Raw genomic sequence first — 23,427 nt, 5'->3', positions numbered from 1 at the left:
TGGGCTCCGTATCTGCTGGGTGCAGGGAGTGATACCTTCACTCAAAGGGAGGTTCTGGGCAATTTTTAAGAGGCTGGAGGTACTCTGGGGTTTTGTAGAGTTCTTCAGGGTTCCAGGTGACACTCAGCTGCGATTTTCGAGTCCTTGGAGCAGCAGGGAGGGTTTGGCACCTTTTTCTTTGTGCAGCAGGACTTCAGTTATCATGCCTTGGGTTTTCTTTGTGTCCGTTGAAACTGGGGTCTTGGTCTGGGGATGCCGCCTAAATACAGTATTTAGGGAAAATACCTGGTAGTGGCTAATGGGCCATCTACCTTAGGTTGGCTATAACCAATTAGTGAGCACTTTCTGTAGGAAGGAGACACACCCCTAGACTTGACTGGCTATTTTTCCTACCAATGAAAGTGGAGGAAAATTAAATGGAGTGGTCACCTCACCTGCCACACCTGAGGGGTGGTGCAGGCTGGGGCGGCCACTCCTCCTGTTCTTGCTCAGTTTCCCACTGGTTTTCCAGCCTAAATTGGGGATAAAACCGTTGGGTGGCCATCAGATGCTAGCAGCAGAGGCCAGCCTTCGAAGGCAGAAAAGCCTTTGAAGCTGACCTCTGGTGCAGGGTGCCTGCCTGGGGGAGGAAGTGGGACCCCCTTTGCCCATGAAAAGCGTTGTGTTCTTGTTCCTGTGAGCAAAAGGCTCTCACCCCAGGACTCTCAAATTATGTCTTGTGCTGGCAGGCTGGTTAAGACCAGTCAGCATCCATGCCAGGGCTGTTAGGTTTTGCAGGGGGCACCTCTAAGGTGCCTTTTGAATACATTTTATAATAAACCCTGACTGGCATCAGTGTGGATATATTATTCTGAGTTGTTTGATACAAAACAACCTACGGTTCAGAGACACCATCATGTAGCTGGGGAATTTGTAATGCCCAGTGTCCGGCACATGCATTCGCTATGGTTTCCCTGTACACTTACCATGTCTAAGAACTGGCAAAGACACAGTAGGGGTATATTTGCTCATGCACACATATGCCCTCCCATACATTATAGTGCACCAATGCTTAGGTCTGCAAGACCTGCCAGAGGGGTGACTTAACTATATTGCATGCAGTGTTAGTGGACATGGCACTCTTGGTGAGTGCCATGTCGAGTTTGCAACTTTGGGTACGCCTTGTCATGCACTTGCAATAGCAGTCTGCATGAGGCTGGAGTAGGGACTCTCAGAGTGGCATAATTGGTTCTGCAGCTCTGGGGGCCCTCTTCAGTACCCATGCCCTTTGTAACATGGGTACGGTTTACTAGGGACTTACAAGGGTGGCTGAAGTGCCTAACATAATACAGTTTGGGGAAAATAGATCTGGCCCTGGGATCATGTTTAGCAGGGCCCAGGGCTCTTGCAGTTTGAAACCACATCAGCTTCCAGGCAAATAGTGGGGGGTAACCATGTCAAAAGAGGCCATTTCTCACACCAGTTGACTGGACTAAGGAAACATCCTCTCCGTAGGAATCAAGGCCCATCTAGCTCAAAGGCTACAGACCATCCAGAGAACTGCAACAAGACTTATCCTGGATCTCCCTCACCGCACCCACAACACCCCCACCTCAAACCTCCACTGGCTGCTAGTTCAAGCTCCTCACCCACACGTACAAGGCCCTGCAGGACTCTCAACTCACCTCCATCAACCACCGCCTGAGATTCCACAAACTCTGCAGACACCTACGCTCCACCTCCCTCGTGATAGCCCATACCCCAGCATACAATGCAACAGGGGGACGCTCAATCTCCTACCTTGCAGCCAAAGACTGGAACGGCCTCCTCCTGCAGCTCAGGACCTTGCCCACTCTATAGGAGGTCCGCAGGATGCTGAAAACCTGGCTCTTCAACAGACAGCCTGGACCTGTAAACGTCTGGATAAAATCATGGTTGACAAGTCTTGCTCTACAAGTTGACTGATTGATAAGCTCACAGATTGAATTATTTCACTGATGCATTGTATACAGGAAGCAATTGTTTCCACTACAGCAGTTTCTTCATCAATGACCGAGTCAGAATTCAAAATGAAAGCAAGACCGGTTGGATTCGCCAATTATTTGTTTTCCCAGCTTCGAAAAAATACCCTAAAACTTGGCAAAATAATGGCAAGGTGGCAACCTTACCATCAAGTCCCTACATGCTAGTGCAACGCCATACTAACCTTAGTCAGCAACTTTGAGAGGTCAGTCAGTACACGGAGGCATGCCTCAGTCACGCCAAATAAGGCCTAATTGTGATAGTACTGGGCCCCGCGGATTTGTCATACCTTTTTTGCGTTGCGGTGCTCTGGAGCAATAGTAATGCATCAGTATCTGAATAATGCTCCCCAAGCGGGTGTTTACAACGTTAGACTTATTCCCAGCACTGCAGCATCCCACACGGATTGACTGACTCATTCACGAAGCGGTCAAAAAACATATATCAAGAGTCCTTTCTAGAACTGGCAGACAGTGCACTCCGCGGAAGCCCTCTCACTACCTCATTGGTGGAGGAGACGTGACACTGAGTCACCGTCTCTGCGGGGTCAGCGGCGCTGACGGGTACAGACTGTAGGGACTTCCCGTCCCACCGCTCCCTGAGCCTCCCCCGCCTAGCACGCCCCGACTCCCAGGCCGGCACGCCGGCGAGCACCAGCTGATCACGCGCCGCGCGCCTTCTGATTGGCCGGTGCTAGGCACACCTTTGCTGTGGATTGGTTACGGTCAGGCCCACGCGCTGCCGAGCGGCCGCTGTATCTGAATGGAGCAGGAGCAGCTGGGCACAAACGATAGAGAGTGAAGCAACAGCTGCCGCGGGAGCTTTAGCAGCAGAGACACCATCACAACAATATCCCCTGTGAGCCGCCCTGTAGACATGCTCAACTTCGGCGCCGCGTCTTATCAGCGAGCGGTAAGTGTTTACGAGCTTCGCTGGACGCCATGTACTTACTCACCATCCCCATCGTCTGTGTCCCCGGGAACCAGGGGTTTCAAGTGTTCCCTGCAGATTGTGTAGGCAGAAGAGTGTGGGTGGTAGGGGCTGATGGTGATCCACAGTAATCTATTGCTTAATGCAAATCTACGTGTACCTTAAGCAAACCTGCGATTGTGGAAATATGCCCATAGTGTTTGCTATAAATAGCTTAACTATATATTAAGCTCAACTAGAGAGCGGGTGTTGGGATCAAACTCCTTATTTCACAGTAGTGAAACGCATTAGAAGTGATTGTACCTGGCTGTTAAAAGCGGGGTAAGATGTACTGAAGCTGATGTGTTGTCTCGGCGATAAACTGTACAAAACCACATGGACTAATTATTCTTAACGGGGTAGAAGGCTATCTCCTTAAGTGTTATGGGTAGAAATGCTCACCGAGCCCACTGCCGAACTGCTTTTTCTGGTACCGTGTAGGAATGGTCCCTGCGCCTGTGTTTTGTGACTCATTGACTGGGAAGCTGAACCTTTTTCCTCATCCTCAGTTTTGTGTGTTGTGTACCACTCCAGTAAGCAGAAACAACCGACACTGACCCACAGAGATGTGGCCATGATAAGAAGCCAGCACAGGGACGTCTTAAACCAAGTAGTGGGTGGCTGTAGGCTTGGTCTTCAGAGAGAGGGGGTCGCTCAGAATGGGAGGGGTGTTGAGTGAGACAGTGGGACTTGCCCAGGCAAAGCCGAGGTATCAGAAACAGGGAAGAGGGAGCGGAGCCACGGCACACACAGGGTGGGTGGAGGCAGGACACGTGCAGAACAATGTGGTGGGATACTCCCCAACGCCCCCCACGAAACACAGCACGGTTGTGAATTGACTGCGTCTCCGCCCAACCTCTGTTCGATACCAAAAACATCCCCATAACGCTGTCCTTCCCGGTTTCTACGCGCTTGGAATCGTTGCAAAGTGTGTAAAAGACTTTTCATGTGCCTTGGCTTAGCGCCTTTTTTGCGTAACAAGCGTTCCTCATCAGTAGAGTTCATGAGAAAAATGACCGATTTATATCGTACCCCGCGCTACATCTAGCACTGCACCAAGAGCAGTGATGACTAACAGGGCGGCCTCTGCAGGGACCTCTTGTGTTGGTGGGTTGGCTTGAGATTGCCGTGTGGTCCTTCTGTCCCGGGAAAATGTTGAAGAGGGCGGTGGCGTTGTTGCAGTTAAGCGCTGCGCTCGTGCCACTCCATGCCGCTTCAAATTACTGCGCGCGCTGCTCTCGGGTCGCCTTTTCTGGCGTGTGCGTGCATGCGCGCGCGAGTTCACTTCAGCGCTCAAAGAGAAAGTAGGTGAAAGGTCGGGCTAGTCGCTGGCGCGTTAGCGGCAGTTTCCACCCACCCTTCTGTCCTCTCAGTGCACGCTCCCCAAAGCAGGGATGCAGCAGCTGATCACGCTCCCGTCACATGCCAACCCCCTGTCCGCTGGCCAATCGGAGGCCACGCGGTGCGGCCTTGGGAACCAATGAGAGGCTGTGGTAATAGCTATTGGGTAGGAAGAGAGGGAGGGGGATTAGGACGCGCCTCCTGCACTAGAATGTGAGGGAGTTCGCCGCGCTGCTTGATGACTGTTAGGAGTATCAAATTATCGGTTACAGGGAGGTCAGTGCGCGGGCGGGGCCCGTCGCCACCAGTATATTTGAGGCCTCTTATTCTACACACTTGTACGTAAAAGAAACGTGGTCGTTTTAATTAATTTTTAGGAGTTACAGCACCGTTTCAATTTTAAACTGGCCCACTCAGTTGCCTTGTTGTATAATACTTCCCATGCTTTCTCATCAGCGTTGCTTTTCACACTGGGCTTGTAGTTTCACGTTGAGCCATTGGCAGTATGAGCGTGGAACAAGTACTGTCCAGTAAAAAGAGTAGCCAGAGACCAGAAGGTGTCACAAATTAGACAGAACTACGTTTATTTTGTTTTTATTACATAGTGCAAATCAAAGCCCCACATGAAATGGTGGTGGAGGGCGTTACAGTTTAGTTTATACAGAAAACTGTAATATTCAGCAGGCGGCCGAGTTACACTATAAATTACATTGCTGAGTCACAAAAAGGGAATTTTAAAATCAAGAAGAAAACGGCGACGAAGTTTAGGAGTGTTAGAATAAAAACAGTTTGGTCAACTTAAAAAAAAATTGGTTTTAGGTAGGGCTTATTGTTTACCTGAGTGCCATTCAGCGTTTGTGAATCTAGTGAAGATTCCCATGATGCTGAGCTAGGAGTAGAAATTATGTTTTCTTCTACGTTACATAGTACAATTTATTTGTCTACTTTCATCCCAAATGGCTGTACAAACTGTGCTTTTTAATTTCAGTTGTTTCTTACTTTTTTTCTTAAAGACAGACTAGTCTTTTTTAATTAAAGAATACAGTCTGTGAACTCTGGGTGGACCTCGTAGAACTAGGAATGGCGTGGGAGGGACCACCCTAAATAGCCCCCCCCTTTCCACATCTTCTGCGGGTGGGGGCAGCAATGGCTCCGCTGTGAAGAAAACCACCATCCATCCATCCAATTTTTGGCTGCTATTCCATTACCACACACCTGTAAATTGGACCCAATGTCTTAAAAAAAGACAGTTTTCATGAAAATGTACATTTTTTTTTTTTTTTTACATGTTTGCATATGCACATATACCTAATCACAAAGGGCATTTGAGAGGGAGGGCATTGCAACTTGCCTAGTGTGCGGTGGAAGAGACTCACAATTAAAATGCCCTGAATCATAAAATACATGGAATTTAATTCACTTGCAGTTGATTAACTTATAATAATAGTAATACCTGCTTGTTTGACTTAAGATTGATGACAAAAAAATAGTGGTTGCTGCTGCTAATGCTGTGCTTGCAGCGATACATGCACTAGTGCACAATGGCCTCAACATTATCAAAACTGTAGTTTCTATGGGCAATAAACTGTGGCACAAATGTGTTTTCTTGCAGTTTTCTTTAACTTGTAACATGTAAAACGAGTAACGATGGACTCATTTTTGCCCTGTTTTCATCACAGATGGAAAAACTAGAGATGACGTCGGAAAAGCAAAGTGAGAGTTGGTGGTGGAACAGTACAACGGAAAAAAGTGATTTTGAAGCTGTTGAGGCACTAATGTCCATGAGTTACAGCTGGAAATACGATTTCAAGAAGTACATGGAGCCCAGGCCCATTACCCCAGCATCTGATGTGTCGGAGGAGATGGAGGATAACCTGCTCCCAAGTGCGACAGAGTTTCAAGCTATGCCAGCATTTGTAAGTTTCACCCCTTTTTTCTGAAAGGGCTTTAGTTTAATGGTCTCCTTTCGAGTGCCCCAGCATTTTAGGTGGCAGTACTGTTCCCAATTAATCCAGACACTAGACTCGAGGACGTAATATCTACTGGGTGCGGTGTCACTCACACATTCCAAGTCCCACAGGTCGCAATGAGGCATAACGTGATATTGGCATCGGCGTACTGATTACTATGGGTTATGCCTTTTTCCAACCATTTTCCCTCAGACAAATTTCAAAAAGTTTTTTCTTATAAAATATGACCTGTGGAAATTACGTCTGTTATGTCGATACCAATTTGCTCCAGAATTGCATTTTTTGCAGCACTCGGAATGAGACCATAAGCAGTGAACATTGTTGATATATGTGTACTTGTCATGCTCAGTTGTCTAATTCGAGCTCTCTTTCTCAGTATCATTTTCATTTTATATCTTCTAGTGCCTGACACCTCCATATAGCCCTTCCGATTTCGAGATGTCTCAAGCCGTTCAGCCAGTTATAACAAAGTCATCTAGCGCACAGTCCATTGTTTCCAAGCGGGACACTGACAAGGCAGTGAAAGAGGTCATAAAAGATCCTGTAGAGGACAAGCAACCCAAAGCCCAAGTGACCAGTGTGATCCGCCACACAGCAGATGCACAACTGTACAGTCAGAATCCTAGTATGTCGAATGTAGCTTGTGGGTCAAGGTGCGAAAACACTTTAACAAACAGAACAGTCAAACTTAATGAAGAAATGTCAAGAAAAGGTCTACCCTGTGCAACAGTGCCTCCCATGAAATTGACAAATGAAAACCAACAAGTGTCCTATGAGGAAAACAAAGCAAGGTGGACACAACATATAATTTCAGCTCCGCAGATGCTGTCATGCCATAACTCTACAGCAAGTCAGTTATCAGCGCAACCAACTCCAATGGTACTCCAATCGTCTAACTCCACATCGAGTGTCATCCCAACCATGCCAGTCATTTGTCAGATGCTTCCGTTCTCTGTGAACAGGCCTGTGGTCACTTCTGTTGTTCCTTCTCACACCCAGTCGAGCCAGCAAACAAGTCTTTGTCAGCCTGTTGTAGTCATGGGAAGTCAAGTACCGAAAGCAGCCCTTATGTTCGTAATGCCACAGACAGTTGTACATAATACAAAACCTACAATAAACAATCCAAATGGCACTCGATTCTCTCCCATTGCACCTGCTCCAGGTTGCACAACGTCTGCAGCAAAAATGACACCACAGGTTGACTCTTCAAGAATTCGAAGCCATATTTGCAGCCAGACAGGTTGTGGAAAGACTTATTTCAAGAGTTCTCATTTAAAAGCCCACATGAGGACGCATACAGGTGAGATGTTCTGTTTAACAATAGACCAGTTACTAGAATAGTATTACAAAATATTGCCTGACGTGTTAGAGTTCATCACAGCACTATTTGTTTCTGTAGACCATCACACACATTTTCTGCCTTTCGTTCCCACTGTGATTGTTTGATGTGTATACGGGTTGGCAATGAAAGGGAGCTGAGCAAGATTGGTGTAATATTTTGAAAGATGCAAGGAAACTGTAACTGTGCTAACTTATATTTGTATTTTTGCTTGTTAGCCAATACTTTGCCAGCAATGTTTCCTGCAGTGGGATTACTCTATTCGTTACCAGCTGCATTTACTACACAATTGAAGACTCACTGCACAATGCAACATCAGCCACTTAGTATGTAAATGTAAATGTGTTCGACGTTAGTCTTTTTGAAGATACTATCATATCAATACAAGTTTTTGTTTTTTTAACTCCGTCTTTTGTTAAACCGAAGAAGACAACAATAATTCTTAACTACAATTGTAAAAGCATGACAACAGAGAGTAAGCTATGACACAGAGGATTGTAAAAAATAAAGACTGGAGGCAGGATAACACAATTAACAGCCTGTTCTAGATTCGAAAGCTTTTCAAACCAAATTAGTCTGAATCAAATACCTAATGTTCCCAGTATATATTACATACTATTCAAAAAGGAGTCCAAAATGTCAATGCTCTTCTCTTCACCAGTATTTATTGCAGATAAGAAAGTTTGTCATACTTCCAGAAGGTATTGCAATAATCCCTGGCACTCCAGACATCACAAACCTGGCAGATCGATACTAACCATATTGAAATAAATTATACTATTTGCTCTTACGTGCCATATAAGGGATTTTTATGATATTTCAATGCATTTTTTTTCTTCTCTTTTTTCTCCTATTGTTCTCAATCTGTAAACAGTAGCGTGAAACGTTAGCGTGACCACATTGTGTTAGCCTAGACACAAAATATAATCTAGTTTTGATGTGCAGCTTAACATTGGCATATATGAAAACGGAGGGACGAGGAGATGAAGGTTTTTTTCTAGAGTCGCATAATTTGGTAAGGTAATAGGGTCACTTAGGGAAGGTAATAGGGTTTAAAGTATCTTACATCCACGTTTGGCAACCGTTCCATAGGACCATATCTCATGCTTAGTAGAATTATTTATTTATTTATTTACATTAGTATGGATACACACAGACATTTTTAATAGTTTTTACAAATTGTTGTAACCAGGAGTTGCCACCTTGGAGAGCTGGGTGGATCGAGGGTGGCATTGGAACCTCACTCCAAAAGTTGTGCCGTAGCGGGCATGACAGCACAAACTAGAAGCAATTACGTTTTGGCAGTTTGTGAGAGCTCTAGTACATCATAGTATTCACTGATACAATACTAAACATTATTTTAACTGTTATGGAGAAGTCTGCCAAAAACAACAATTCGCTTCTATACAACTTTAAAAAGCAATACGTCCTATTAATCTATCTTAATAATTTTGGTTGTAGTGTGGCAAATATTCCCTTTATGTTACCCTTACAGCTTGTCACAAATGGATCCCCACAAGGGAATAAATAGAAGGTGGGTTAGCCCGCAGAGAACTCAAGGCATCCTTAAGCGTTTCATCACATTACTTATCACTGAAGAGATAAGCAGCACAAAACCATCTTTCGACAGATTAATTTACTAAGTTCCAACTCCTGCTTCTCATAGGATCTTTGACAGGAATTGAACCAACTGCCTGAATCATGAATTCTGCTAAAAGAACCAAAAGAGAACAATAAAAACACAAAATTCAATGTATAGTTTGAGATAAAGTTACTAGGAGCAGTTCATGTGTCTGCATGATGGATATCCGACAAAGGGATATCCATATACTTGATGCACAAGGCAGACATACTCAAGTTGATTTCCCCCAGAAACCTGATGAACGACCTACCACAAGTTATCACATGTCACAGAAAAAGAGAAACATACCCGTGTACCCAAGATAGCAGCGGTGTAAGTTCTTTTTTTTATCATTTATTGCTTACCCACTTACAAACAGGCCTTCACAGACCAGAAAGGAGATGGTGCAAGAGAAGTGAATCTTTATCACACTCATCACACCTAAGATATGAACATAGGAATCCCCCAGGGTGAAGGTACTATCCCTCAGAAAGGGAAGAACACTATCATGGTTAAGATGAAGCTTGGAAATAATCATAGGACGAAAAAGATGGATTAGTGAGAAGGTCTAAGCCTTCAGGGGGAAACCTAAGGTATCTGTATGTATCCCCAGTTAACCTAAACTCCTTGCTGAAGTAACAAGGCTAACTAATTTAACAGACTGTAATTTCAGATGTGAGCCTTATAAGACTTCAATGAGATCCACAGCAAGGTTCATGAACACCAGGACCACTTCGAAACTTCAACCACCAAACCTGGAAATATCTAGGAAGTCCTCAACTCTGCAGGAGTCTACATTTTTACTGCAAGGCCAAGGAGAAAGCATTCCTTGTGGACATTTTGAAAACCAAGAGTCCCACAAATTAGGGCCAAGCCGAATTCTTGAGCACTAAAAACAAAAAAGTAACCCAATAACTCAAATATAACTTGAATGTAGCAGGTTAACAAGATTGTTGGAGGGCGACTGCTCTTTTCCTGAACATCACAGAGACTAAGCTGTCTCCGACTGAATGGTATTATCTACAGACGATGTAGCTTGAACACCTGTACCTTTGGCCAACTTAAGTGATACGAGTAGAACTCATTACAGACTTACTGCCACTTGGATTAATTAGAGCAGTCATGGTCTCTTCTACCGTTGGTACCACAAGAATAACTCTCCTCCTCCCTGCAGACCTTGAGTTGAGTGCAACAACAGTTGGTGGAAGATGGGGTGCAAAGAGCTGAACCCTGACCAAGGGAGTCTAGTCTGTCTGTCTCTCTCATGTCTCAGAATAAACTACAGATATACACAGCATCGTCTGATGTCTTTTTGTAGTGTGGAATGCAGTGATGCAACATCCTTTCGATCTCTTACATTTAGTGCTATCTCAAAAAAGTCTGCTCTCACTTTAATTATAAAATCCTGCATGGAAAATTGACCTTTACTTAAAACATTCAGTTGTTTGCTTCATCCCTTTCGAATGCTCCTCTCCTTACCTTCCATCTTGTACTTGCCTCCTCTCTGAGGACATACCATACCGTGAGGGGCATGCCTCTCTGCCTTAATTTCTACTATGGTATCTGTGCAAATGTCCCACACCTCATTTCATAGATCGCAATCTTCCTTTTTTTTTTTTTAACTACATTTCTGCAGCCTAATAATAATACCTAATCTTCTGTAGCCGATCTGTTGTTCCCATCAACTAATTGCATGAACTCACATAGCCGAAAGCCCCCCGACTCCCCTTCCTGCTAAGGATCACAAGCAACTCCTATTAATTCAATCTAACACAAGCAACCAGGTGTAAGTGGATTCAATTATTTCCTTGAGCACAAGGTTAATCACAGTACCCAATAATGAGCACTGGACCAACCATTAACTCTAAGTTTTGGAATAGCATTCTACTCGCAGCAATTTGCTTCAACACCTCGTTAGGGACAGTAAGTGCTGTATAAATGCAATGACAGTACAATTACAATGTTTGACTACCCCTCTACCAAGAGTAGCTGCACATTGTCCCTAAATAAATAGATACAGCCCTGGATGACTGAAAATCGTCTTAAACATTTCTGGACAAAGAGGGAAATTGTGGGAGGCTCGGAACGTTGTGGTTGTAGTCTATCCATCTATTCTCTCCTCCTCAATATCGTTTTTCAGGAAATGGAGATGAAACTCCACAGCCTGTGAGAGCCACCCTTTACAGGGATTTGGATCTGGTTTCTGTGCCGCCACCTTGGGTGCCAAGGAAGTCTAAGGGTACTTCTCAAATTACTAAACATTCTCTCCATTAAAAAAATATCACCACCTCGATATACCCCATTTCTAAGGGCGCTCATGTACCCTTCTCCTAGGTGTTGATCATGAGAACCAGTGGGTCTAACCATAGGGTTAAACCCAGTTGTCTGAAAAAGTTGATACTGCCAGTACATTTACTTCATTAACCGAAGGGGAGAATGAATAAGCTGATCTAATCTAGTGATGCTTACTCTCATGAACACAGCATGTGATGAGCCAACAGTTTTAGCCATAACCTTGCAGAAAGAACAAAAAAGCTTGGGTCCATCAATTGCTGAGTATGGAGCTATGAAGGAGACAGTGTGGTGGTACATCCCACATGGGATTTGCCTAAAGTTTTCAACGTGAAAACACTTTAAGACTAAAGAAAGACTTTCTCTTAACCATGACAATAAATTCTGTATGCATGTTTTTCCTGGGTTTGTCTCGGGAACGGAGCACGGAAAAGGCAGTTGTCCAGATATTGAAGTTAACATAATACACTTACATGTAATGTCCTCACATGTGCACCAGAAGTACAGTGAACATTGAATGGGCAGTCTCAAACCCAGACAGAAGCAGCTTGAATTAGCATTTCCCCCAGGGAAGTGCAAACAAGGTGTTGTGATGAAAAAGCACATGGAAGTAAGCCTCCTCTAAATCTGTGATGGCTAGATACTCTTCAGTACGATCGTGGGGTTTAGCTCCTGCAGAGAATTCATCAGAAAATGTCTTGCTTGCACAAAACAGGTTACGTCTTTCAAGCTTATAATAAGTTGGAAGAGTTTGGATGTAGTTGGTTTGGAGCCAGAACATAAATCGAGAAAATGTGTACTTAAATGATAGCCTCCTTTAGTAGAAGTTTCTGAAGTCCGATCTTTTCTTCCTTTTCTGGACATGGAGCCCATTGTGTCATCACTGGTCCTGAGACTTTAGGAAGTGCCACTAATTCAATAGAAAACCATCATGCTCCTTATCCCAAACCCATCTTGCTGAAAATAGTCTGTTCCACACGTGGGCGAAAGCATAGAAATATCCTGTCTGGTACCTCTAATAAGGTCTAAACATATGTGGGGCACTGGAGAACAAATCCCTTGGATAAGTGGGAAATTCTGACAAGCCTGAAAACAAACATTTCTTAATTGGTATGTCAAGATTCTTCCCTTTCCTCTCACCCTCTAGACGTATCGCAGTATTTTGGGGATGAGTGATGCAGCATCTAAAATCTCAAAAATAAGTGTCTCTATGCAACTGCTGAAGGCCATGTTAGAAAGGGCACTGAATTTCACAGGTTTAGTGAACTGCCTGAAAGGTTCTTGTAGTTTGGAAATAAAGGTTATCCCTATACTTACTTCTAAAGTATTTTACTTGAACACATATGAGGGAAATTCGGGTTAGAATTGTTTTGATTGTTTTTTTTTTTTATTAAATATTTCACAATGCTGCTATATTTGCAATTATTTATCGAGGAGCACTACGCAATTAATTTGTAAAACAGGAAGAGAGAGCAGTACAAAACACTGTTCTTTCTGTTTCAGTTAAATCAGCCTTTGTGATCAAAAGTATTGGCCCCCCAATTTGCTGTGAATGAGTCTTTGCCCCCAACCACCCTAGGGGCAGCTATAACAAAAACAGGTATTATGATTAAGATAATATTTGGTGAGTTGCATAATAAATAATTGATCCTGTTTATACAGTAACATTATCAATATTGGTTATGTCTGAATTCTTCTCCCTGCTAAAAACAAAGTACTCCACTTATTTTGCTATCAATGAAATAAATGTATTTAGATTTTACAGAATGCATTGTAAGGTCTAAGATTTATTTTTATTCTTCATTGTAGGAGAAAAACCTTTTACTTGCAGTTGGGATGGCTGTGAGCGGAAGTTTGCCCGTTCTGATGAACTGTCTCGACATCGAAGGACACACACCGGAGAGAAGAAATTTGCTTGTCCAATGTGTGATCGACGGTTCATGAGAAGTGACCATTTGACCAAGCATGCCCGCCGTCACTTATCAGCTAAAAAGTTACCAAACTGGCAAATGGAAGTCAGCAAGTTAAATGATGTTGAGTTGGTGAGCTCTACACCTGTTCAGTGAAATGGAAGAGGCCACAGTATACCTCAGCTTCTCATTGATACAGGTGTATCAATTGTGACGGAAAGCTGGCTTCTGCTCCAGAGTTTAAGTTCTTCTGGAGCTGGATTCACAGTGGACAGAAGCACAGCTTGTCTCGATGTTGTCATGCATGAGAGTGTCCTAGAATACTCTTAACATTGCACTGACATTAGTTTTGCATATGACCAGGGCAGGACAAAGAGGCTGTGAAGAAAGTTATAGAACAAGCGCTGTGGAAAGGTTAGGGAACCAATGTAAGGATATGTTTTATTACATCTACAAGCATAGTAACTAAAATAAAGCAAGCATACTGTTTATTCTTTGCTATATTTTATTTCATTTTCTCTACAGGTATAGCTAGCTTGATGTTATGTTTGACAGAAAATGAACATACTACAGATATGGAAGTAAACATAAGGTCCGAGTGAGGTTCTGTGGAGCAGACAATGACCAATTTACCACCTCACAGCTATTTGAGCCAGAGTATTACTAGTTTAAGGCCATTTAAAAACACATACCTTTAAAGGGTGCTGCTAGTTTACAGTTGTTGCAGTACTTGAAATGGCAGATCTTTCAGAAGACGCTGCCACAGCAAAGTCCTGATATTTTCAAAATACATTTAATTTATTGTGCTTTGCAAAAAATGCGTTTGTTTGAAAAGTTTCCTTAAGACATTTTGTGTATAATTCACACAATAAATGATCTTAAAATATAGGATTATTTCCTTTTGATTATAAGTGCATTTCAAAGTTTTAAATATCTTGTAGGACATTGTTAAAAATAGAGTTATGCGTTGATAGCTTAATTTCGGAAATAATATTTGGGTCCACTTTTATTGTGATGCCAAAAAACCCACAATAACCTCGAATCAGATGTTAATTTGTGTTGAATTTTCTTAATTTACAATTTACCTTTGACAGATGAAGTTTCAGTCATTATTCCCATTTGAAGAGCCATTTCACAGCCAGTCTTCAATTTGTACATTTCCTAAAATGTTACATACATGTCACGCATAAAGCTATATAACAGCCACTGTTGAGCACTGTCTTGACAAGGGCTCTCTTTTTTGACTACTATGACGTTTTGCACAGTATTTTTATGTTTTTCTTAATACCTTGTTTACAATAAAGAATAATTTTTCTACAATATTTGTATCTCTACTGCATTGTTATATTTATTTAATATATAATGGTATCCTGAAATATATCGTAGTGCAATTTGTAAATATTTCATGTATTTTTAACCTTCTCTAAAATTCAAACATATTAAGATTTAGGAAAATAGCTACTTTTTCATTCTGCTTGCCAACAGGTTGATAATTGGAGTGCAACATGTCCTCAAAATATTCACAGATTCATGTGGGTTTACTCTTCTTCGTGGGATTTTATTAAAACACTGAAGATCTCTAACTGTACGTGCACTCCTAAAATACTTTAACTCTTCTGCTTCATAAAAGCTGACCAATATTGTTTTTAATATCTTGACTTTTACTCAAGATATTATATTTATTCCATAATAATGTTTGGGTGTTTCTATTGCACAACATGTTGTGCTATAAAACCCCATATATTACAGTGAAAAGAGATATACAGAAAATATTTCATGATTCCCTGTGAGTAACAACAGCCCTGAACCCACTCTGCAGACCTTGGTCACCGTCAGGACTACAATGATATTAAGTTATGGAGGGTCAAATTATTCAAGAAAGTTAGTAAAATTATGCTGCAAAAGTGCAAATCATGTAACACAATCTCTTGTTGTGTTACTTTCATCCATTTGAGAAAGAAGTAAAATTTTTGTGAAATCTGCAAATGTTGTGGCAAATGTGATAAATCCATAAATATGTAATACACTGAGGCCACATAATCAAATAAATCTAATGGCCCTTACTAGTGTCCATTTTTTTATATAAAAAAGTATTCATGAAAGTTAAACAAAACGTATGCATTTAATTGCAATTAGTCGCCATTGTTAGATATATTTTGAACGCATCATGGAATATGGTTTTACATTGCCATATTGAGGTTCTGGTGACATTTACACTCCACTTAGTTTTTGGTGTTGTGGTTTATGATGTCATCAGAACCTCTCAGTTGTATTATTGGACCATAATCCACAGTTACCCATTATCTATACTCTTCAGTACAGAGTGGCAGTCACCACTGTGTAGTTGTAATTTAGCTTCACTTTCAAATAAAAAGACATTTTTTGATATGACCTTAATACATGTCCCCCCTCTCCCCCAACCAGGCAATATAGCTGTAACAAATTTAGCACTCAGCATATGTAAATAACATTTGACATGCTAATTTGCCAATTACGGCATGAGCTCTGTTCTGCATACCTTAGCTCATGCCACCCACCATGCTCAGTACACCGGTTTAGTACAGGAAAAAAAGCCTGCCTAGCAAGTTCAAATAATGAGTGAATGTGTTTTTATTAAAAGATTTCATGTAAATAACCTACTTCACTGGATTAAGTTTATTTTTACTGGTATGGTGTAATTATATATTCACTTTAATTAAACAAAATTTAAAATAACTAAATGGTTCCAATTCAAAATCAAAGACACCCCGAAAATCTGCAACAAAAAGGTATGCTTTACAAACCATAGTTGAAGCCAACACCATGCTCTTCTCATCACGTGTTACACAACATTATTAAGGACAATTCAAATTACATCAATGATAACATCACTAATGATAACATATGACATCACCAGTGGCATAACAAATCCCTGCATGAAGAAAGATGCGTGATACAGATTGTGTGCATAATTACATTTTTCAAAACCCAATTACACAACAAGTTACTAATAATAACAGGGGGTTTAAGATTACCCACTTGCCGAGACTACAAGCTGTGCACCGGAAGGCATATCAGCCCTTGAGCTGTGCTTTTTTTCTTATTTAAAATGTACCCTGCACAAATTAGACATGTCTGTCCAGTGTTCTCGGAAATGGTGAACTTAAAACACGACTAGGGGAATTTTAAGTACATCTGGTGGGGGGAGATCGCTCGAGTTGGCATTAAAGGATAGCATACGTAATAGTATATAAAAAGCAGAACCCACATAGTATGCAGAAGATGCAGAGATAACAGCCAAAAAGATTAACATATTTGATACACAAATAAAAGTAACACCAGTTTGAAAAATACATTAAAGCATTTTTAACACACTCCTGAATAAAAGGTAGGGTAAAAGATCTAGTCAGAAGTATTAGGCTAGTATAGTTCACTTGTAAAGCCATGTTTAATATTTTAAACAACATAAAATTGAAACACGAAAGGTTTCAAAACCACCAAAACTCATAGAGAATCAACTGTGAAGTATAAAAGTCTACATATGAAATGACAGAGAAGTGGCATTTGAAGGACTGAATATCAAATGCGACATAAGTTTAGACTAACTTAGTCTTTAGAGTCATCACCTAATTACTAGATATTGTCAGAGTACATTGTTCAAGCACATAATGCATTTGAAAGTAGAGCAGCGAGCAACAGGCAAAATAATTTACACTGTTAATGTACACTGTAGTGACGATCCATGGAGACAATGTTGTACAAGTAAAATCTTCCTTTATTCAATCAACCCCAACGCACACAAGGTACAGCTCCTGTGTCTCCTCCCAAACTGACTGCAGTACAGCATTTGAAACCCTGCATAAATACTTGAAAAGGTGGAATTAAGAATGTGAGAACACAATGCATTCCAACAATAATATCAAAGCCAATACTACATATATACATACGCAAATGTGCCAACTATGAACTCCTTTTTATTTATCGATTGGCTGCCTTTTTCTTCATACTTAACAAAAAACAGCCACTGGACCAATTATTGGTTGAGCATAGTGCGCAAGCGCTGCCCTTCACGACATGTAATCTATGAAGTCCGATTGGGAGCACACTGCCTAACATTCCAGTCGAGTTCGCCCCTTGCATCCTGGTACATGCAGTTTGAACAATTAACGCTTGCTTGGAAAAATCTGTAGTATTTCACTAAAGTTAGTGCAGACAGTACTGTTCATCTCTAGTCACGTATCGGCGGCATTTCCAGCAACCCCAGATATTTTTGTTGTTCTTTGGTCTCTACTGATGAAGGGCACTAACCCAGAAACACGTGTCTAGAGATGAACAGTACTGTCTGCACTAACTTTAGTGAAATACTACAGATTTTTTCAAGGAAGCGTTAATTGTTCAAACTGCATGTACCAGGATGCAAGGGGCGAACTCGACTGGAATGTTAGGCAGTGTGCTCCCAATCAGACTTCATGTTTAAAAGGCTCCCTCGAGCCATTGAGCTGACGAGCTCTGGAGACGCACCTGTGAGCCGGGGAGTGGCACTAAACCTGAGACGATATTGGCGGCATTTCCAGCAACCCCAGATATTTTTGTTGTTCTTTGGTCTCTACTGATGAAGGGCACTAACCCAGAAACACGTGTCTAGAAATGAACAGTACTGTCTGCACGAACTTTAGTGAAATACTACAGATTTTTTCAAGCAAGCGTTAATTGTTCAAACTGCATGTACCAGGGTGCAAGGGGCGAACTCAACAGGAATGTTAGGCAGTGTGCTCCCAATCAGACTTCATGTTTAAAAGGCTCCCTCAAGCCATTGAGCTGACAAGCTCTGGAGACGCACCTGTGAGCCGGGAAGTGGTACTAAACCTGAGACGATATCGGCGGCATTTCCAGCAACCCCAGATATTTTTGTTGTTCTTTGTTCTCTACTGATGAAGGGTACTAACCCAGAAACACGTGTCTAGAGATGAACAGTACTGTCTGCACTAACTTTAGTGAAATACTACAGATTGTTTTCAAGGAAGCGTTAATTGTTCAAACTGCATGTACCAGGATGCAAGGGGCGAACTCGACTGGAATGTTAGGCAGTGTGCTCCCAATCAGACGACATGTAATCTATTCTGAAGGCTTTAACCACGCCCATCACTTTTATTATTTCTTGGGCCTGCCTTTCAAAAATCCCTTGATGTCGTTGGTAAATGGCTTATGTTTGTCCTGCCTTAATGCTGTTTTGTCACAGCCTTGGAGACTAACCCTGTTACATGGATTATTGCACGATAGCAAAGGTACCTTAGTGTGGCACACAATTTTTTTCTTTTGCCTCGCTGCTTCACTCATGGCAGTATATTGTTTTTTTGTCTTTCTTGGTTTCAGATATCCTGCTGTTTCTTTGCGATGTCTGCAGGGGCTTATGTAGCGCAAACTCGACACAAAGGTATTCGAGCGCTTTAGTTTTTAGCAGTTTTATATAGCGCAAACTCAATACAAAGGTATTACAGTGCTTTACATGAGCACCAGTTACATTACACAAGAACACATTCATCTTTGGTAGCAAGGGGAGATTAAGGCACTCATGACAAGATTGGCGACAAATGCCACCTACTGCCATGGCGACGGCTGCCAACATACCGTTGCTGTGGCTACCGACCGTCCAACAAATCATGACCGTAGATGGAATTCCAACAGAAGACTGGCGGAATTCCGGCTATGGTCTTGGCGGCTGACGGCGGTAAAGTGGTGTTGCTGCCAGCAGCAGCGATGCGCCAGTAAAACGCCGCCAACCATATCATGTCCCATGATACGGGCTGGTGGTGTTTTGCTGGTGGACGCTGCTGCTGGCTGCAGTGCTGCATCCCGTCTCCTGCTGGATGACCCCCTGCAAGCAGGTAATTCAGGTGCATGTGTGGGGATGTGCGTGACTGTGTTTGAATGCGTGTGTAATGCATGTGTGCATGGATGGGTGTGTATGTATGTATATGTGGGGGGGGTGGAGGGGGAGGATTAGGGTGGGGGAGGACCCTGGGGAAGAGGGCGGGGGAGACCTCAGTCAGTGCCAGGGAAAGGATTCCCTGGCACTGAGTGCCTACCGCCATGGTTTTCGTGGCAATACAGAAACAAAGAAAACCATGGCGTTTGGCGGGGTCAAAATTCCATAGGCGGCCTAGTGACAGCCGCCATGGCGGTCAGTGTGTTAACTTGGCTGTTTGGCTTTGGCCAAACCGCCAATGTCATAATAGTGGCGGTATGTACTGCCAGCCTGTTGGCAGCACTACTGCCACTATTCCACAGACCGCCGGGGTCGTAATGACCCCCTAAGTGATTTGTCCAGAATCACAGGATGTTGAGCTTGCGCAGAGTCTCGAACCGTGTTGCTCAGCTCCAAAGTGGGCAGCTCTGGCCCTTACGCCACATCCTCTCATCTAGAGTTCTTTGTCTGGCGTGTTGGGGCAATCTGGCAATAACTTGGTTTTTTTATCTAGCACTTGGTAATACAGGTTCTGCCATTGTATAGTGCTGCAAAGCAGGTGCCATTGTTAACAAAATCGCTGTAATTCATTTAAATAGACCTCGCAGAGATGACAAGGTGAAAAAGCCATCTCAGGATTGTAATCTGTGACATTCTCGTTTCAGTCGAGACCTCTGCAGTGGGTGCATTAACCAATTGACTTGAGTAGAGCGTAACACTCGCCGATAGCACATGCTCTTGATAACCTCTTGAGGGTCACCAACCAAGCACTTAGGTTAGTTCTAGGCAAGAAGATGGCGAAAGGTGTTATCTCCAAAATGGTGGAAGAGGAGTTATGACTCTAGACCCAAGCACATCACAGCATCAATCTTAGTAGCAAAAAACATATAGCCTCTGAATGTAAATTGGGCCTCTTCAAATAGGGTTCAGTTAGTGCGAACCCAAAACAAAGGTATTACAGCACCTTACATGAGCATCGGTTACATTACACAAGAACACATTAATTTTTGGTGGAAAGGAGAGATTTAATGATTTGCCTAGAATCACAGGATGTTGAGCCGGTGCTGAGACTCAAACTGTGTTCCCCAGCTCCAAAGTCAGTAGCTCTGTCACTTATGCCACATCAATCAATCAATCATTTGTAGAGCGCGCTACTCACCCGGCTTGGGTCTCAAGGCGCTGAAAGGAGGGGGGGTGAGAAGTGCTACTGCTCGAACAGCCAGGTCTTGAGGCGTTTCCATAACGTCAGCAGGTCTTGGGTCTGTCATAGGTGGGCAGGGAAAGAGTTCCAGGTCTTGGCAGCGAGGTAGGAGAAAGATCTGCTGCCGGCTGTAGTTCGGTGGATTTGAGGGACGGTGGTGAGCGCGAGTTTGGCCAAGCGGAGTTGACGGGAGTGTGGAAGATGAGTCGCTCGATGAGGTAGGCAGGGCCAGTGTTGTGGAGTGCTTTGTGAGCCTGGATGAGGAGTTTAAAGGTGTTCCTCTTGTTGACGGGGAGCCAGTGTAGATCTCTTAGGTGGGCTGAGATGCGGTTGTGGCGTGGGATGTCGAGGATGAGGCGTGCGGAGGCGTTCTGTATACGGTGCAGTTTTTTCTGGAGTTTGGCCATGGTTCCAACGTAGAGAGCGTTGCCGTAGTCCAGTCTGCTGCTGACTACTTGGGTGACCGTGCTTCTGGTTTAGGTGGAGATCCATCTGAAGATCTTACGGAGCATGCGGAGGGTGTTGAAACAGGAAGATGAGACGGCTTTGAATTGCTGGGTCATGGTGAGCACTGAGTCTAGGATGAAGCCTAAGTTGCGTGCGTGGTTGGTGGGCGTTGGTGCGGTTCCTAGGGTGGCTGGCCACCAGGAGTCATCCCATGCGGTTGGAGCCGAGGATGATGATATCCGTCTTGTCTGAGTTCAGTTTTAGGCAGCTCCTCTCCAGCCAGTTGGTGATGGCCTTTATTCCGTTGTTGAGGTTGGTTTTGGAAGTGGCGGGGTGTAGGAAGTTGGCTCTGTATATACTATTTCAAAGTAAGAAATAGTGTGCACAGAGTCCAAGGGTTCCCCTTAGAGGTAAGCCAGTGGCACAATTAGATAATTCTAATGCTCTATTTTGTGGTAGTGTGGTCGAGCAGTAGGCTTATCAGAGGGTAGTGTTAAGCATTTGTTGTACACACACAGGCAATAAATGAGGAACACACACTCAAAGACTTACTCCAGGCCAATAGGTTTTTATATAGAAAAATATATTTTCTTAGTTTGTTTTAAGAACCACAGGTTCAAGATTTACAAGTAATACTTCAAATGAAAGGTATTTCACTTAGGTACTCTAGGAACTTTGAATAATCACAATATCATGTATAGGTCTTTGTAAAGATGGCAATAAGCTATTTTAAAAGTGGACACAGTGCAAAAATCTACAGTTCCTGGGGGAGGTAAGTAAAAGTTATTTTTGCAGTTAAGTAAAACACTTACAAGTCTCAAAGTTGGGTCCAAGGTAGCCCACCGTTGGGGGTTCAAGGCACCCCCAGAGTTACCACACCAGCAGCTCAGGACCGGTTAGGTGCAAAGGTCAAAGAGGTGCCCAAAACACATAGGCTTCAATGGAGAACAGGGGTGCTCTGGTTCCAGTCTGCCAGCAGGTAAGTACCCGCGTCCTCGGTGGGCAGACCAGGGGGGTTTTGTAGGGCACCGGGGGGACACAAGCAGGTACAGAAAGTACACCCTCAGCGGCACAGGGGCGGCCGGGTGCAGAGTGCAAACAGGCGTCGGGTTTCAGATAGGAAGTAATGGGGAGACCCGGGGGTCTCTTCAACGATGCAGGCAGGCACAGGGGGGCTCCTCGGGGTAGCCACCACCTGGGCTAGGCAGAGGGTCGCCTGGGGGTCGCTGCTGCACTGGAGTTCGGTTTCTTAATGTCCTGGGTGCTGCGGGTGCAGTGTTGGTTCCAGGCGTCGAGTCCCTTGTTACAGACAGTCGCGGTCAGGGGGAGCCTCTGGATTTCCTCTGCAGGCGTCGCTGTGGGGGTTCAGTGGGGTCGTCTCTGGCTACTCACGGGCTTGCAGTCACCGGGGAGTCCTCCCTGAAGTGTTGGTTTTCCGCAGGTCGAGCCGGGGGCGTCTGGTTCTGAGTGGAAAGTCTCACGCTTCCGGCGGGAAACGTGAAGTCTTTAAAGTTGTTTCTTTGTTGCAAGAAAGTTGCAGATTGTTGAAAAGGGTCACTGTTCACAGGAGTTTCTTGGTCCTTGGTTGCAGGGAAGTCCTCTGAGGCTTCAGAGGTTGCTGGTCCCTGTTGGATGCGTCGCTGTTGCAGTTTTCTTCAAAGTTGGGAGACAGGCCGGTAGGGCTGGAGCCAAAGCAGTTGTTGTCTCCGTCTTCACTGCAGGGATTTAGGTCAGTAGTCCTTCTTCTTGTTAAGGTTGCAGGAATCTAGTTTCCTAGGTTCTGGGGTGCCACTAAATACTGAATTAAGGGGTGTGTTTAGGTCTGGGAGGGCAGTAGCAAATGGCTACTGTCCTTGAGGGTGGCTACACCCTCTTTGTGCCTCCTCCCTGTGGGGAGGGGGGCATATCCCTAATCCTATTGGGGAAATCCTCCAAACTCAAGACGGAGGATTTTTAAAGGCAGGGGTCACCTCAGCTTAGGACACCTTAGGGGCTGCCCTGACTGGTGGGTGACTCCTCCTTGTTTTTCTCATTATCTCCCCTGGACTTTCCGCCAAAAGTGGGGGCTGTGTCCAGGGGGCGGGCATCTCCACTAGCTGGAGTGCCCTGGGGCATTGTAACACGAAGCCTGAGCCTTTGAGGCTCACTGCTAGGTGTTACAGTACCTGCAGGGGGGAGGTGTTAAGCACCTCCACCCATAGTGGGCTTTGTTTCTGGCCTCAGAGGGCACAAAGGCCCTCACCCCAGGGGGTCAGAAACTCGTCTCTCAGCAGCAGGCTGGCACTGACCAGTCAGTCCTGCACTGAAGGATTGGGTAAAATACAGGGGGCATCTCTAAGATGCCCTCTGTGTGCATTTTTTAATAAATCCAGCACTGGCATCAGTGTGGGTT

At 43.8% G+C, this 23,427-nt stretch overlaps 1 protein-coding gene across 1 annotated transcript; it reads left to right on the top strand.

The window, feature by feature from the left end:
* The first annotated feature begins 2,755 nt into the window (after window positions 1-2,755).
* KLF10 (KLF transcription factor 10) lies at window positions 2,756-14,765 on the top strand. The gene is made up of 4 exons (XM_069220586.1): window positions 2,756-2,913; window positions 5,991-6,227; window positions 6,684-7,581; window positions 13,343-14,765. The coding sequence occupies exons 1-4, from the start codon at window positions 2,878-2,880 to the stop codon at window positions 13,597-13,599; spliced, it is 1,428 nt and encodes a 475-aa protein (XP_069076687.1). The 5' UTR covers window positions 2,756-2,877; the 3' UTR covers window positions 13,600-14,765.
* Window positions 14,766-23,427: the final 8,662 nt, after the last annotated feature.

This window comes from Pleurodeles waltl, chromosome 2_2 (assembly GCF_031143425.1).
Source record: "Pleurodeles waltl isolate 20211129_DDA chromosome 2_2, aPleWal1.hap1.20221129, whole genome shotgun sequence".
In the NCBI taxonomy this organism is placed as follows: Eukaryota; Metazoa; Chordata; class Amphibia; order Caudata; family Salamandridae; genus Pleurodeles; species Pleurodeles waltl.
The sequence above is the reverse complement of the archived record's forward strand: the minus strand, read 5'-3'. Positions and strand labels throughout refer to the sequence as shown.

Coding starts and splice junctions, on each gene's coding strand:
- KLF10 (XM_069220586.1), top strand. CDS start 2,878: ATGCTCAACTTCGGCGCCGCGTCTTATCAGCGAGCG. Junction 2,914..5,990: donor CCGCGTCTTATCAGCGAGCG/GTAAGTGTTTAC, acceptor TTTTCATCACAG/ATGGAAAAACTAGAGATGAC. Junction 7,582..13,342: donor CCACATGAGGACGCATACAG/GTGAGATGTTCT, acceptor TCTTCATTGTAG/GAGAAAAACCTTTTACTTGC.